The 17,770-nt window shown below is 44.0% G+C and overlaps 1 protein-coding gene across 2 annotated transcripts in view; it reads left to right on the top strand.

Moving 5' to 3' along the window:
* The window catches only part of TMCC2 (transmembrane and coiled-coil domain family 2), a 101,762-nt gene that overhangs the window by 12,191 nt on the left and 71,801 nt on the right, over positions 1-17,770 (top strand). For both annotated transcript variants that reach the window (XM_083508881.1, XM_083508884.1), the window contains exon 3: positions 16,404-16,922. In XM_083508881.1, coding sequence (XP_083365007.1) covers positions 16,404-16,922 — 519 coding nt within the window. The remainder of the gene's footprint in view (positions 1-16,403; positions 16,923-17,770) is intronic.

Raw genomic sequence — 17,770 nt, 5'->3', positions numbered from 1 at the left:
CATTAACGTCTCGCCTTGTGGGATAGCTGGAGTGGGTGGATGTGACATTTGCCCTTTTTTACCCGTGAAGATTAGTATGTCCAGTGTCAGAGCTCTTGCATAGTATGCTTGAAATGTGTGTCCTGCGGGAGAATAAGCTATTGCCTTTCAGTCTTAGAAGGTCATTGTCAAGGTGAGCCAAGTCCCCTACGGGTTACCTGAATATATTTGCTGTCAGGCAAGCATGAACAGTACCAGCTTGGGCTCTGGAATGACATGATTAGTGACCGCCCTGTAAAATCATTTATCAGCCACTGTCTGGTTTGCTACTGTGTGTTTCAGTCCTTTTCTTGCATGCTCAAACATTTGGTGCATGGAGTGTTGTGCTCTATAACTTATGCTAAATGTTAACTTTATCATTATGCCGCCCTTATGATAACACAGTGTTTGTAAGTGGACCCTTTGCAACACTTCATGCTTGCTGGCAACTCTTTCTTCTTGCCTCCTGCACTTGTTGTGGTGCTCACACAGAATTGTGCCATAATCACGATTATGATACTGTGTTGTACCAGATGCTAGTTTGATGGTCTTTTATATTCATGTTATGGTTTAATATTTTACTACACCCTGCCTTGGGGTCACTTACGTGAGATCACATGGGCAAAAATTACATTTCATAAATAATCCTTAAACAATACTTTGCTAAACCTGTATGTGGGATTTCGAGACATGTAAATGTTCAGTGATGTTTAATAACCTTTCAGGGGGAATAGCACATGGATCTTGAAGAACCAGTTTTTCCAAGTGGATTTGTGTGAGTTAAACAAGTAAATTAATTAGATATAAAGGTCACAATTCCTCAGGACTTCAGATGGCAGATGTGTGCAGTTTCTTTCATTTCTGTTTGAGGTGACATTTAAGGAGGATAAAGGAAGGCATGCATGCGAGCGCAGACACACGCACCATTTCAGGTCACATTTGATTTTGCTTCAAGAACTGTGGCCAACCTCATACTGGTTATAAACTGTTCAGTTGGCCTGAAGTCTGGCTTAAAGAAAGAGAATCACTGCAGGGAGAGCGAGCAGGGGCCCTGAAGTTCCCCATCTACAGTGAGCACATGGAGGGCCGACTGAGCAAGCACACAGGTCATTTGCTCACAGTCTACCCCACTATGGTGAAATGTATTGCATTACTGTTTAGATTGTAGTGTTTGTTGCATCTAGGCATATAAATTAGCATATGGAAATTTTATTCAGATCTATGTCCTCTTTTTTGATTATTCATTTTTTCTTTTTTTGGTGATGTGTAAGAGACGCAGGTGGTGCTGTGGGTTAAACCACAGAGCCTAGGACTTGCCGATCAGAAGGTCGGCAGTTCGAATTCCTGCGACGGGGTGAGCTCCTGTTGCTCGGTCCCTGCTCCTTCCAATCTAGCAGTTCGAAAGCACATCAAAGTGCAAGTAGATAAATAGGTACCGCTCTGGCGGGAAGGTAAACAATGTTTCCATGCGCTGCTCTGGTTCACCAGAAGTGGCTTAGTCATACTGGCCACATGAACCAGAAGCTGTACGCCGGCTCCCTCGGCCAATAAAGCGAGATGAGCGCCACAACCCCAGAGTCGGTCACGACTGAACCTAATGGTCAGGGGTCCCTTTACCATATTAAGTGTATCACACTGGTCCAAAGCAGGCACTAGCGTGTAGACTTCAAGCCAAATGGAGGAGTTAACCATGAGAAGCAATAACCGACAAGAGAACATACAAACTGGGATAGGCTTGCCATTCCTAGCTGGTGGTGCTACACATCCTTCTTCACATTGAATTACGTGGACAGTTGTTTTGTGTATGTGTGCTTTCATGGTTCTGCAGCTTGCAGCTATGGTGCAGTGCCTCTCTACCCTCCAGAGGAGATTTGGGTGAGGTGTAGGGGGCGTGCAGCAGGAGGAGAAGGGGGGAGCCCTGTTGTGCTGGCTAGAGCCCTTTCCCTGGCGGAATGAGTTTGCTGAATAAGATAATATTCTCAGACTGCATTTGTAACACAGATGACTCTGTTCCCTCTTCTGCAGCATAACTTCACTTCAGCTTCTGTCTGTCTGTCCTGGATTTGAGCAACAGTCATTTTATGCCAGCCATCTGCCGTTTGCAAAGCAAATGTTGGATGATTCCAATAATAATAATAATAATAATAATAATAATAATAATAATAATAATACTTCAACAGTGAGTGCCCAAATGACATCACCTGTGTACAAAAAGGAGGTATCAGTAGGTTCAGGGGGGAAAACAAGGGAGTAACGCCCCCGTCCCAAAGCCCAATGAGAATTTATTGTGTTCAGGGGGCACAGAATGCTAATGCTATCTGTTGGGGAGAGAGGCGGAAAACTCAGTTGTTGGTGTAATGGAGTATCCTGGAAGAAGATGGGGACCTGGCTGGCTGGCACTTTGAACAGGAGCACTCCACAATGAAACATATTGTAACCGGTCCCACTTGTCTTGACTAAGTTCCATTGGAAGCAGTGGGTCTTGAGTTAGTTGCAACTGTCACATTGGGTTCCATGGGACTTATCTAGGACTCACGTTAGCTACATTTGGGCCCAGTGTGGTATAGTGGTTAAAGTGCTGGACTAGAAGTTGGGAGAACAGGGTTCAAATCTCCACCCAGTCATGAAGCTTGCTGTGTGACTTTGGACCAACCACAATCTCTACTTCTATCTCTACTGATCTACCTCATAGGGTTGTTGTTGAGATAAAAAAGGGGGGAAAGGACAGCTTTGGGGTGAAAGATGGGTTATTAATTTAAATATATATATATATATATATATATATGCAGGTTTTGGTGTCCTCGGGTGTCTTCCCGTGTAAAAGTTGGGGTGTCTAGGCGACGTTTCGACGAGGTCTCACTCGTCATCTTCAGGCTGGTGCTTTCGGCTTCTTGTTACTGGAACAGAGCGGGATCTCAGTGTTTGAGTTCCTATAAATACTGTAGAGGGGTGTGGTGTATTGCCTCAAAAGTTCTGGGCAGAGGGGAAGTTCCCAGGCTAGTGTTCTTTTCTTCTTTTGTTCCTTAATTACTTGAGGGATATCTTGAGTGATTTCTTGAGTGATATTCTGAGTACCACTTAGGTGGGTCATTAGGTGTGGATTAGTTGCTAAAGCCTTCGTGTCTTGACCTCTTGAATTTGTGAAGAGTTTTTCTGGGAAGATGGCTGTACTGCACTTAGTTGTGCTTTGGCTTGGCTTCGTGTATAGGGGCGAGCTGTGGTTTTGTGCCCTGTGCCAGCCAGATCTGTGTAGGGATTGCAGGGGGGTGCAGCATCCGGAGGTGCCACTATGGTTTGGTTACTGGATGGTGTCTGTAATTTATCTGTGGAGAGGGTCTGGGTTTGGGTCTGGTGTGGTTGATTGGTGGTGGCGTTCTGTGTGCCTCTGGATCTGGTGTCGGTTTTTGTGGGGAGGGCTAATTTCCAGATGTCTGGCAGGCGGGACGTGTCGTCACGCTTGTTCATGTTGTGAGGGTGTTTCTCTATCTCGATGGCTTCCATGATTATTCTCTTGTGGTGATGTTCCATGTTAAAGAGCAATTTGGAATCTGCAAAATTAATTTCGTGTCCTGTTTCTTTCATGTGTTGGAAAAGAGAGGAAGATTTTTCTTCTTTTTTGACGGCATTCTTGTGTTCTGCGATACGTGCATTTATTCGTCTGTTTGTTTGTCCAATGTACGTGGCTGGGCAGACTTTGCAGGGTATTTCATAGACCCCTTGGTTTTCCAACTGGATTTTATCTTTGGGGTTTCTGAGGATATTGGCTATTTTTTGGTTGGTGCAAAAGGCTGTTTTGATATTGTGTTTATGGAGGATTTTGCTAATTTTATCTGTAGTGCCCTTGATATAAGGAAGGAGGGCCATGCCATTGTTTTCTTCCGTGTCTTGGTTTTTGGGGGGTGTTTCTTTTTGGATTAGCTTCTTAACCCTGTTTTGCTGGTATCCATTGGCGATTAACACATTTGAGAGATTCTGTAACTCAGTTGTGTTAATCTCTCAAATGTGTTAATCGCCAATGGATACCAGCAAAACAGGGTTAAGAAGCTAATCCAAAAAGAAACACCCCCCAAAAACCAAGACACGGAAGAAAACAATGGCATGGCCCTCCTTCCTTATATCAAGGGCACTACAGATAAAATTAGCAAAATCCTCCATAAACACAATATCAAAACAGCCTTTTGCACCAACCAAAAAATAGCCAATATCCTCAGAAACCCCAAAGATAAAATCCAGTTGGAAAACCAAGGGGTCTATGAAATACCCTGCAAAGTCTGCCCAGCCACGTACATTGGACAAACAAACAGACGAATAAATGCACGTATCGCAGAACACAAGAATGCCGTCAAAAAAGAAGAAAAATCTTCCTCTCTTTTCCAACACATGAAAGAAACAGGACACGAAATTAATTTTGCAGATTCCAAATTGCTCTTTAACATGGAACATCACCACAAGAGAATAATCATGGAAGCCATCGAGATAGAGAAACACCCTCACAACATGAACAAGCGTGACGACACGTCCCGCCTGCCAGACATCTGGAAATTAGCCCTCCCCACAAAAACCGACACCAGATCCAGAGGCACACAGAACGCCACCACCAATCAACCACACCAGACCCAAACCCAGACCCTCTCCACAGATAAATTACAGACACCATCCAGTAACCAAACCATAGTGGCACCTCCGGATGCTGCACCCCCCTGCAATCCCTACACAGATCTGGCTGGCACAGGGCACAAAACCACAGCTCGCCCCTATACACGAAGCCAAGCCAAAGCACAACTAAGTGCAGTACAGCCATCTTCCCAGAAAAACTCTTCACAAATTCAAGAGGTCAAGACACGAAGGCTTTAGCAACTAATCCACACCTAATGACCCACCTAAGTGGTACTCAGAATATCACTCAAGAAATCACTCAAGATATCCCTCAAGTAATTAAGGAACAAAAGAAGAAAAGAACACTAGCCTGGGAACTTCCCCTCTGCCCAGAACTTTTGAGGCAATACACCACACCCCTCTACAGTATTTATAGGAACTCAAACACTGAGATCCCGCTCTGTTCCAGTAACAAGAAGCCGAAAGCACCAGCCTGAAGATGACGAGTGAGACCTCGTCGAAACGTCGCCTAGACACCCCAACTTTTACACGGGAAGACACCCGAGGACACCAAAACCTGCATTCCTGTACCCGTGAAAATCTACGAAAACATATATATATATATATATATATATAGGTTTTGGTGTCTTCGGGTGTCTTCCCGTGTAAGAGTTGGGGTGTCTAGGCGACGTTTCGACGAGGTCTCACTCGTCATCTTCAGGCTGGTGCTTTCGGCTTCTTGTTACTGGAACAGAGCAGGATCTCAGTGTTTGAGTTCCTATAAATACTGTTGAGGGGGTGTGGTGTATAGCCTCCAACGTTCTGGGCAGAGGGGAAGTTCCCAGGTTAGTTTGCCTATTCTTCTTTTGTTCCTTAATTACTTGAGGGATATCTTGAGTGATTTCTTGAGTGATATTCTGAGTACCACTTAGGTGGGTCATTAAGTGTGGATTAGTTGCTAAAGCTTTCGTGTCTTGACCTCTTGAGCTTGTGAAGAGTTTTTCTGAGAAGATGGCTGTACTGCACTTAGTTGTGCTCTGGCTTGGCTTCGTGTATAGGGGCGAGCTGTGGTTTTGTGCCCTGTGCCAGCCAGATCTGTGTAGGGATTGCAGGGGGGTGCAGCATCCGGAGGTGCCACTATGGTTTGGCTACTGGATGGTGTCTGTAATTTATCTGTGGAGAGGGTCTGGGTTTGGGTCTGGTGTGGTTGATTGGTGATGGCGTTCTGTGTGCCTCTGGTTCTGGTGTCGGTTTTTGTGGGGAGGGCTAATTTCCAGATGTCTGGCAGGCGGGACGTGTCGTCACGCTTGTTCATGTTGTGAGGGTGTTTCTCTATCTCGATGGCTTCCATGATTATTCTCTTGTGGTGATGTTCCATGTTAAAGAGCAATTTGGAATCTGCAAAATTAATTTCGTGTCCTGTTTCTTTCATGTGTTGGAAAAGAGAGGAAGTTTTTTCTTCTTTTTTGACGGCATTCTTGTGTTCTGCGATACGTGCATTTATTCGTCTGTTTGTTTGTCCAATGTACGTGGCTGGGCAGACTTTGCAGGGTATTTCATAGACCCCTTGGTTTTCCAACTGGATTTTATCTTTGGGGTTTCTGAGGATATTGGCTATTTTTTGGTTGGTGCAAAAGGCTGTTTTGATATTGTGTTTATGGAGGATTTTGCTAATTTTATCTGTAGTGCCCTTGATATAAGGAAGGAGGGCCATGCCATTGTTTTCTTCTGTGTCTTGGTTTTTGGGGGGTGTTTCTTTTTGGATTAGCTTCGTAACCCTGTTTTGCTGGTATCCATTGGCGATTAACACATTTGAGAGATTCTGTAACTCAGTTGTCAAGTGGTCTTTGTCAGCCAGGCGTTTGGTTCTGGAGATGAGAGTCTTGGCTACGGAGTTTATTTGTGCAGGGTGGTGGTGTGATTGTGCATGTAAGTAGCGGTTGGTGTGTGTTTTTTTCCGGTAGATAGTGTGTCCTAGTGAGCCATCAGGTTTTTTGTAGATTAGGACGTCAAGGAAGGGAAGTTGGTTGTTGGCTTCTATTTCCATAGTGAATTGTATTTTGGGGTGTAGGCTGTTGAGATATGTGAGGAAGCTATCTAGTTTTTCTTTCCCGTGTGGCCAAATTACAAAGGTGTCGTCAACATATCTGAGCCAAAGTTTGGGTTTGTGTTCTGACTTGTCTAAAGCATTGGTTTCAAAGTGTTCCATGTACAAATTTGCGATGACCGGTGGGATCACCCCTCTCACCGGTCATCGCAAATTTGTACATGGAACACTTTGAAACCAATGCTTTAGACAAGTCAGAACACAAACCCAAACTTTGGCTCAGATATGTTGACGACACCTTTGTAATTTGGCCACACGGGAAAGAAAAACTAGATAGCTTCCTCACATATCTCAACAGCCTACACCCCAAAATACAATTCACTATGGAAATAGAAGCCAACAACCAACTTCCCTTCCTTGACGTCCTAATCTACAAAAAACCTGATGGCTCCCTAGGACACACTATCTACCGGAAAAAAACACACACCAACCGCTACTTACATGCACAATCACACCACCACCCTGCACAAATAAACTCCGTAGCCAAGACTCTCATCTCCAGAACCAAACGCCTGGCTGACAAAGACCACTTGACAACTGAGTTACAGAATCTCTCAAATGTGTTAATCGCCAATGGATACCAGCAAAACAGGGTTACGAAGCTAATCCAAAAAGAAACACCCCCCAAAAACCAAGACACAGAAGAAAACAATGGCATGGCCCTCCTTCCTTATATCAAGGGCACTACAGATAAAATTAGCAAAATCCTCCATAAACACAATATCAAAACAGCCTTTTGCACCAACCAAAAAATAGCCAATATCCTCAGAAACCCCAAAGATAAAATCCAGTTGGAAAACCAAGGGGTCTATGAAATACCCTGCAAAGTCTGCCCAGCCACGTACATTGGACAAACAAACAGACGAATAAATGCACGTATCGCAGAACACAAGAATGCCGTCAAAAAAGAAGAAAAAACTTCCTCTCTTTTCCAACACATGAAAGAAACAGGACACGAAATTAATTTTGCAGATTCCAAATTGCTCTTTAACATGGAACATCACCACAAGAGAATAATCATGGAAGCCATCGAGATAGAGAAACACCCTCACAACATGAACAAGCGTGACGACACGTCCCGCCTGCCAGACATCTGGAAATTAGCCCTCCCCACAAAAACCGACACCAGAACCAGAGGCACACAGAACGCCATCACCAATCAACCACACCAGACCCAAACCCAGACCCTCTCCACAGATAAATTACAGACACCATCCAGTAGCCAAACCATAGTGGCACCTCCGGATGCTGCACCCCCCTGCAATCCCTACACAGATCTGGCTGGCACAGGGCACAAAACCACAGCTCGCCCCTATACACGAAGCCAAGCCAGAGCACAACTAAGTGCAGTACAGCCATCTTCTCAGAAAAACTCTTCACAAGCTCAAGAGGTCAAGACACGAAAGCTTTAGCAACTAATCCACACTTAATGACCCACCTAAGTGGTACTCAGAATATCACTCAAGAAATCACTCAAGATATCCCTCAAGTAATTAAGGAACAAAAGAAGAATAGGCAAACTAACCTGGGAACTTCCCCTCTGCCCAGAACGTTGGAGGCTATACACCACACCCCCTCAACAGTATTTATAGGAACTCAAACACTGAGATCCTGCTCTGTTCCAGTAACAAGAAGCCGAAAGCACCAGCCTGAAGATGACGAGTGAGACCTCGTCGAAACGTCGCCTAGACACCCCAACTCTTACACGGGAAGACACCCGAAGACACCAAAACCTACATTCCTGTACCCGTGAAAATCTACGAAAGCATATATATATATATATATATATATAATTTTTTTTCAACCAAGACTCTCGTTTGTACAGTCATGGGGGAGGGTCTTACTGAAACACAGTGTTTTTTTGAACTGAAGGTTGTATCTATGGCCGGAATCTTTCTTTTGATGTGGTAATTACCCGGAACAAACACCACCACCATCATCTTTATCATTATTTACCAATGTTGGTTTTATGTCATAAATACAGTATTTTGTTTGTCTGCCCCCCAGTGGTAAAAATCAGTATTTACTAGGTTGGGTCAAATTCTGCCTTTTGAATTTTTCTGCTTTGCCATTATAATTATTTGCTGTTGTTACATGAGAGTGTACACACATAAACCATGAAATTGCTGCCATAAGATCACTTCACGGTGTCTTTACCATGTCAAAAGTTATCATGAGTTTTGGCCTCAGTACCTTGAGAACAAGCCCTGCAAGCTGTTCCAATAAAAACACATTTAAATATGTACCTTGAAGTCCATTTTACAATTATTATTTTTAATTAGGTCAGTTGTTTAGCCAGAACAATAGATGAGATTATCCAAAGGGATGGAAGGTTTAGGTGTCTGCCTCTACATATATGTAAAATATCTCTGTATATATGTGCAATATTCGGAAACAGACTCCTACGCTTTTGTCACTAGCTGTGTGCATTGGTAATTTGTCTAAGTTTTTCATTTGCATTGTTTGGAAAATGAGTCACGTTTCATGCTTTGAAGGTTGTTATTGACTCACTCAGGTTAAGATTGGCAAGTTAATACAACCATGATTGAATAGGATGCAGTTTTATTATATATCAAGGCTTGGGGTTAATTATATTAACACAAAAAGTGCTGTGCTAGATCAGGTCAAAAGCCTATCTAGTCCAGCCCTCTGTTCTCACAGTGGCTAAACAGATGCCTCTGGGAGGCCCATAAGTAAGTTCCTTGTGCAATAGCACTCTTGCCACATGAGATTCAGAGGCATACTATCATTATCATGTCCTCCTTGTAATGTGTGGCATGTAATTATTGTTTTGAGGTTACGGGTGGTGGTTTTTATTTTATTTTAAATCATTGCTTTAATTAGGTTGCATACAACGAAGTCATTGCACTCGCAAAGCAACTTTTGGATCATGCACTTGGACTTCCTCTTACTCTCCTCCCCACTACTCCTCTAAATCTGTTCCATTCATGCAGTGACTGTATTAGATTCAAACAATGGTATTGCGCTTTTGTATGTTCTGGTGAAGAGCAGGTCTTTTATTTATTTCTATACCTATTACGGTACATTTCTATTTCCACCTTTCCTTCAAGGAGCTTCAGAGTGACCATGCATGACTTTCTCCCTCCCCATTTTATCCTTACAACCACCCTGTAAATTAAATTATGCTGAGAGGCAATGACTGGCCCAAGGTCACCCAGTGAGTTTTGTGGTTGAGTGGGGATTTGAACACTGATCTCCCAGATCCTAGCCCAACACCTTAGCCACCACACCAATGGAACCAATCAACAGGTTCTGGTGCTTCTCTGCTGATCTCCCAGACTCTCTAGGTTCAGAAGCAGTATGCTACTAAATATCAGTTGCTGGGAAATAACAGCAGGGGAGGCCTGCTGCCTTCGTGGTCTACTTATGAGCTTCCGAGTAATAATTAGTTGGCCACTTTGGGAAGCAGTAGGATGACCACTCATGCTTGTCAAGCAAACAGACAAAAACAGAGAAAGGAAAAAAGAGGTCACAGATCTGCATACAATCCCCTATCCTAATCTATAAAAGGTAAAGGGACCCCTGACCATTAGGTCCAGTCACGGACAACTCTGGGGTTGGGGTGCTCATCTCGCTCTATAGGCCGAGGGAGCCGGTGTTTGTCCGCAGACAGCTTCCGGGTCATGTGGCCAGCATGACTAAGCCGCTTCTGGCGAACCAGAGTAGCACATGGAAATGCCGTTTACCTTCCTGCCAGAGTGGTACCTATTTATCTACTTGCACTTTGACGTGCTTTCGAACTGCTAGGTTGGCAGGAAGGTCAAGGGACCCCTGACCATTAGGTCCAGTCGTGACCGACTCTGGGGTTGCGCAAAAACAGAGAAAGGAAAGAAGAGGTCACAGATCTGCATACAATCCCCTATCCTAATTTATATGTATGTGCAAATGTGGAAAAAATGGCCATCGCTTAAACAGAAATACTATATATCTCAGGGTTGTGGGTTCGAGTCCCACGTTGGGCAAAAAGATTCTTGCACTGCAGGGGGTTGGACTAGATGGCCCTTGGGATCCTTTCCAACTCTACAGTTCTATGATTGGATATCTCACTATGGTAGAGAAGACTAAAGCCAGTGCCCTCCCCGTGCCTACTCAGTTTTGCTGTCCATGTGTTGTCAGTGAGCAGCTTCAAGGCTCCTGCTCCTCTCTCTTTTTATGGAGGAAGATAACTCGACTTTGGGTGCATGTGAATCTGGCACTAGTTTTCCTGATTATAATGCTAGGACTTATGTCCTATTTTCTGACGTCCCTTTCACACTGCAGTACCTGTTATGCTATGGAAGTGGGGGTTTTTTTGACTGACATGTTGCCCTATATTTTGTTCATAGCAGTGGGCGTGGCTTGACACAGCAATGGATGTCATTGGGCAATGCTCCACACGTGCCTAATTTTAATTGTTTCCACATGAAAACAGCAGGAAATAACTGTATGCTGGTATACTGTTCCAAATTCCATCACTTTACTACCGCAGTTTTCTAGGCTAAGGGGGCTGCACATGGATTTTTTCCTGGAATCAAATAGCATAGAAATGAAGGCTAAACATGCGCTATATTCCGTTAGTTTTTTGGGAGTGGCTTTTACATTGTGTGAAAGCTCAAATCTAATGTGGAAATTACCTGCTTGGGAAATGTCAGGGAAATGGAATAAATTGCTGCGTGAATGCAGCCTTGGACCAGACAGAGAACTGTTTCAAAAAGAAGACTATCCTCTGTGAAATAGGACACACAGGATGTTAGGCTTGGTAGACATTTGGCCTGACTATGCAGGGCTTTTCTTACTTTCTTTTGAGAAATCCATAGATCAGAATAATTTGCCAGCGTACATTTGCATGGTCTGGTTATGTCAGTTGTCATCTGTCCATTTTCTCCCAAAAGGAAACATGCAAGGCATGGTGTGATGCTGTGAAAACAGCCTATTTTTCCTTCCCGGTCCCCAGCCTCTTTTTTTAAAAAATGTTTTTTTTAATGGTTATTTTTAAAATGTGGGAATCAGGCATTTTGGTTCCCATGAGCCTTTTTTTAAAGGGCAAACAAAGAATCTAAATCCATTCTGTACCATGATGCAGAAATCTGTGGGTTTTATAGTTCTTTTCTACCTTACGTGCGCTCCGTTTCCATAGAGACTCTATAAATAGAATAAACTTTAAATCATGATGGCCCAAAGCAGCAATTCAATACGGTAGGGTTTTTTCCCCTTTCTTTCTGGTAATCCTTTTCACAGGTGAAAATCGGTAAGACGTTCTGATTCTTAAAGTCAATTGGCTGATGAGGAAAGCTTGAGCCTCTTTGCCCTTCCCCTGTGCAACTTTAGTGGCTAGTAAATTATTCCTAACTTTTAATGAGAATAAAGGAGGCCTAATGATTTGGGTACTAGTGGGAGTTGAGTGACTTGAGGCTAGTTTGCAGAAAACTACACATTAAGTGTTCTTCACTTTTGATTAAACCGTGGGGTGCTGATGTGAGGCTTCCAGGAACCATGAGATCAAGTTGATATTTGGGAAATGAATGTTTCTGCCCCTTCTCTGATACTTCAGTGGAACTCAAACTAGGGTTCAGGCATAGAGAATGCAAAAATACATGGAAGGTTCAAGGTTCTTGTGTTGGTATGCAAAGGGCTGAAAAACGAGTCCAGGCTCTTAAGCACTTCCTGAGCCCTTATTTCCCAGCAGAATTCTTGAGCTCATCCAGAGGAGTGCTGTTAGTTGTGCCGTGTGTTCCAGAAGCCCAACTGGCCTCAAGTGGATATCAGGCATGTAGTGTCACTAGTTCCCTGCTGTGGAATACTCCTCCTGCAGTCATTTGGCAGGCATTCTCACCTTTGGCTTTCAGGCATCTCTAGAAGACTTTTTAAAAAGCAGACAGGCCTATTCAGTTGTTTAAAATGTCTCTTGATTAGCCAGTCATTTTAATGATTGCCCTACTGATGTTTTGTATAAATGCTTTTATTAACAAATAGATAAGCCGCCACCCCCCCCAAAAAAAAATCCAAGGAGGGAAAGGCTCCCGAGAGAGGAAGTCCCTGGGTGGGACTGTGCAGAAAGAACTGACCCAGACTAAGTCCTTAACATGTCTAGTTCGGAGGACCACATAGCTGGTCATTAGAAAAGACCTCCGTCTGAGACTGTAGAGAGCTACTGCCAGTCAGAATAAGCATTACTAGGCAAGATGGACCAATAGTCTGATCTGCTATATGGTGGATAGCTTTGTGGCAAGATGAGTTTTGCATTCATAGGCAAACCAGAACACAGGTGGGCTGAAGATCCTCTGTGGTCTGCTTTGGATTTATTAGATATTTGTTCCCTACCACTTGCCCCATGTCGTGCCCCTGTTGTGACATGGAGCACACAAGCCTTGAAAAAGCAAGGTGACGTCCAGAGGAGCAATTTTTTTCAACAGTGCCTTGACATCTAAATCCACCCCCTTTTTGAAAGTTAGTAAAGGTAAAGGGACACCTGACTGTTAAGTTCAGTTGCGGACGACTCTGGGGTTGCGGCGCTCATCTCGCTTTACTGGCCGAGGGAGCCGGCATACAGCTTCTGGGTCATGTGGCCAGCATGACTAAGCCGCTTCTGTGAACCAGAGCTGTGCACAGAAATGCCGTTTACCTTCCTGCCGGAGTGGTACCTGTTTATCTACTTGCACTGTGACGTGCTTTCAAACTGCTAGGTTGGCAGGAGCAGGGACCGAGCAACAGGAGCTCACCCTGTCATGGGGATTCGAACCGCCGACCTTCTGATCAGCAAGCCCTAGGCTCTGTGGTTTAAAAGGCTTTGAAAGGGAAGGCCTTGGGCCTGCAGCCTGACATCTCTCCAAGAGTTTTTTTAACCAGTGCATAGGCTGCACTGAATGTGAGATCCTTGGAGGTGAATATGCTGCTCTTTTATTAGAATTGGGCCCAGTTGTTTCTGCTTCAGGGGCTTCGTTCTGTTTGCTTTGATGGAATGTGATGGAAGCTTGCACTTCTCATGCCAAGTTTCACCTGCATGGTGGCCCTGATCCCACAAGAAAGCCCTGGTCTTAGGTCAGCTGCTATTCTTGCACCAGCAGTGCACTTTTGAGTCTTCAGCTGTTTTCCCAATACAAAATCATTAATTTAATTAGATGAGAGTGCTGATGCAGACTCCTTGTCAGTGGGCTGCTAGGATCACTTTTCTAAATGCTCATAAAACTGCAGCTCCTGTAGGGTCACTGTTTGTCATGTTTTTCAAAAGAACTCAGCATTGTTGGGCTTGTTACATATTAATGATTTCACATAACCAAGCTCAGTCTGGTTTATTAATAATGAAAGAGCATTACAGGTTAATCTTTCTGCAAGAAAAATAAAACAAGATAAGAAGTAATGTATGGCCAAATACCATGTTCTCCTGGGAGAGCAGAATGTACAGAATGTCCTTGTTGTCATCCTTCAGAAAATCTGATCCCATAATTAGAGATGCATACAAATGAAAATAGAAAATTTCCCACATAGTTTGTTTATGAAAAAAATAATCTTTTAATTATGTTTGCATCCACTAACATTAGCTAAGTCCTTTCTTTTATGACCATGGACAACATGTAACATGGATTGGAAATACCTTTTATTTCATCGCCTAGGGATCCTTGATCAATACATAGGAAAAACTTTTATCTACATTCCATGCCTAACCAAACCATGCCCCATAAGCACCACAGACGAATGAATGGGTTCAAAGCAGCCCAGGTTCTGGGAGTTGCAGGCTGGGAGCAGGCTCCACCACACACTTCTCTTCCACAGATCCACTTATTTGCCAGGTGCATTAAACACACACAGATATGGGATGATGTGGTGGGAAATTTGTTCTCTGCTCCAAAAATAGCAACAAGCTCATTTGAAATGGCAACTGACACAAGTTGCCACCCAGTGGTCTTTCTGGGGGACAATCTGTTGTTTAATTGCTTTGATATGTTGCAAGATATGGCAGGATCAACACTTTTCTGCTCCTGACTTCCAGCTTCCTCGGAAAGATTATGTGGCTCTTTCATTCCATCTTGAAGCAATGTCCCAAAAGGAAGTTTGTTCTGCTTATAAGCAAACTTTTATGCATATACATATATATGTGTGTGTGTATACATATACTGTATTTTAATACAGTAATAGCCAAATCTGGTTCTCCCATCAGCCTCAGCCAGCAAGGCCGATGGTCAGGGATGATGGGAACTGCAGTCCAACAACATCTGCAGGACACCACATTGGCTATCCAGGGTGTAAGACCAGCATTTTGTCCCTTGTTCTGGCATTTTTTCCTGCCTCATATTACTTCGATTGTGGAGGAAACCTGAGTGGGCCACAACCAAGACTTTTAGCTACTAAAGCCACATAAACTCTGAAGAAAGGAAAATCTCCTATTCAGTTTTCAATGATGATTTAATGAAGGAAGCTATGGTTTGCTTTTGCACTTATACATGAAATTTGGTTACATTGCCTGTAGCTTCTGTAAGATGCATCTGGTTAGGCTTGACTTGAGTAACTGTAACCATAGCTTGCCTTGTAGTTTGGCAAAAGCAGCAGAGCATCCAGCTCTCTTCTAGACTTTCTTCTCTGTCTCCCTCAGTCTAGTGAAGCTGTGACTTTGGCAAAAGCTTGTGCCAACTCATGGGACTCCTTAAAGCAGAGTTTGCAGGACAAATGGGCAGGAGTTAATATCTATAGCTGGCAGGTTCAGTTGGGAGGTAGTATATCTTGTTAAAGCATATTTAAAAGGCCAGGAAGAAAAGCACCTGCTATGGAGAATGCTTTTGCAAATTGAAGAGTTGTCAGCAAAAAGTGTGGAAATGACCACAGGACACCTGCCACACCAGTCACAGTTAGGGTGCAGATCAGGGGCAAAGAACCTGTGGCCCTCCAGATGATGCTGTACTCCCATTGGCCCCTGCTAGCATGGCCAGTGTTCGGGGATAGTGGGAGTTGTAGCCCAGCAACAGTTAGAGGGCCACAAAACTTCCCCACCTCTGCTGCAGATCTTAATGCAATATAGTGATCTCCTTTAAAACATCCAGCTGTAACAATGGATAGGGCATACTATGCTAGGCTTTGATGGTTGTATAAGAATGATGAATAATCCTGATGTTTAGCACCCTTCCCACCCCTTAAGAAATATGTCTCGGGGGGGGGGGGGGGCGCACACGACATTATCACAATTGTCACTGTGCTATTAAATGGTATCAATGTGATCTCTCAGCCTTCCAGTCGCTTGGTATTGTACAATCATCGTAATCATTACCCCACATTGCTCACATCCATTGCCTGCCTCCCTGGCAAAAGTGCTCTGACAATGGTTCTTGCTGGATGCTAGCTGACGTAGGATCTTTTGGGAGGCCTGGGGGAGCAGTAAGTGTGTATAAGTGTGTACTGGTGGTGAATTGTGATAGTTCAACAAATGGTGGTGGTAGTGGAACCCTTGAGGTTAATCAATGCTGAGAGTGCTGGATCCCTAGGTTCATGGTCATGAAATGCAAAATATTGTACTCCAGATTGTTATGTGTGGGTGAGCCTGGACTTCAAAAACCGTAAACCAGTTCGTAACAACAGAAGATGCAGCTGCAGGATTGTGGAAATATTGCGAGCTAATTTTTCCATCTGTGTTATGTAAGAGAAGCCCTGTGTAGCCCCTGTGCTTCCAATGCTTTTGTCTCTCTTCTCCATGCAGAAGATACAACAGCTGTCTGAGGGATCTATGTTTGGCCATGGCCTTAAGCATCTTTTCCATAGCCGCAGACGGTCCCGGGAACGGGAGCACCATAACTCCCAGGAGTCATCACAGCAGCAGCAGCACCAGCACCATGGCATGTCTGACCACGACTCCCCAGACGAAAAAGAACGTTCCCCTGAGATGCACCGTGTCTCCTATGCCATGTCTCTCCACGATCTTCCGGCTCGGCCCACTGCCTTCAACAGGGTGTTGCAGCAGATCCGCTCCCGTCCTTCCATCAAGAGGGGGACTAGCTTGCACAGCGGCAGTCGGAGAGCCAAGAGTGGCTCCCTGGAACCCCAGAAAATCAGCCCGCACCTTGTCCGCAAGGCCCCCCAAGATAGCAGCCTGACAGCAATACTGCACCAACACCAAGGCCGGCCAAGATCTTCATCCACCACTGACACTGCTCTCCTTATGGCCGAGGGTGGGACCGTATACCTCCTGGCGGAAGAGTCTGACTGCCTCGCTGACAAGGTAAGACTGAAGGTCCAGAAGTATGAGGTGTCCAGTAACTGGGAAACCAATTTCACTTCATAGTATTCTATGTTCCTGTTGCCCGCCTCTTTGATATGGAATTCAAGGCCCTGGAATCCAGTGAGTTTCAACATCTGTCTTTATCTAATAAGGTAAAGCAACTTGGCAGGGTTGCTTGGTGCCACCTGTGGGGTTTGTGAGAAGCACATAGGAATGGGTGAATCTGTCAATTTCAGGTTCTTTGGGTTTTCATTTTTCTAATTTTTAGTTCACACTCCCACATCAGTTTGTGATTTATTTATTTTTTTGTCTTCATGAAAATTCAGCAGCATTTTAGTGTGAATTTCTCCAAACATGCACATTTTGTGTGTGCAGTTTTGCCTAATATACCCATTTTTGCTGGGCAATTTTACCTCATAGAATGCATTTTGTTTATGTTTCTTGGCTGGAGGGCTGCATGACATACTTTGGAGAACTGCAAATTTTGATGGATGGCAGTGTTTTGGTTTTCATGTTGTTTCAGCAAGTGCAAATTACATAGGTCCAGCTTTAAATGAAAACTAAATAAAATTTATCACCAGAAGCACCTCCATGCTAAAGAGAGATGCAGCATCCATCAGATGCACCTAAAACAAATCTGGTGGAATTCATATCAAAAGGCTAAACCTTAGTTAGCTGAGCTTGGCCAGCATTGCTACAAATTAGCCTTCTGAAATTATTATGGTATTGCCAATTATCTCCATATGTCTGCTTGCCTGTCCTTTCATTAACAGAGTGTGAAAAGTTCTGTCATTCCCTAGATTAGGGTGGGCAGAGTTCAGGGTTGTAGGATGAGCTTTGTTTTTTAG

Source organism: Podarcis liolepis (assembly GCF_965112155.1).
Source record: "Podarcis liolepis genome assembly, chromosome: 6".
In the NCBI taxonomy this organism is placed as follows: domain Eukaryota; kingdom Metazoa; phylum Chordata; class Lepidosauria; order Squamata; family Lacertidae; genus Podarcis; species Podarcis liolepis.
This window is presented reverse-complemented; position numbering and strand designations above follow the sequence as displayed.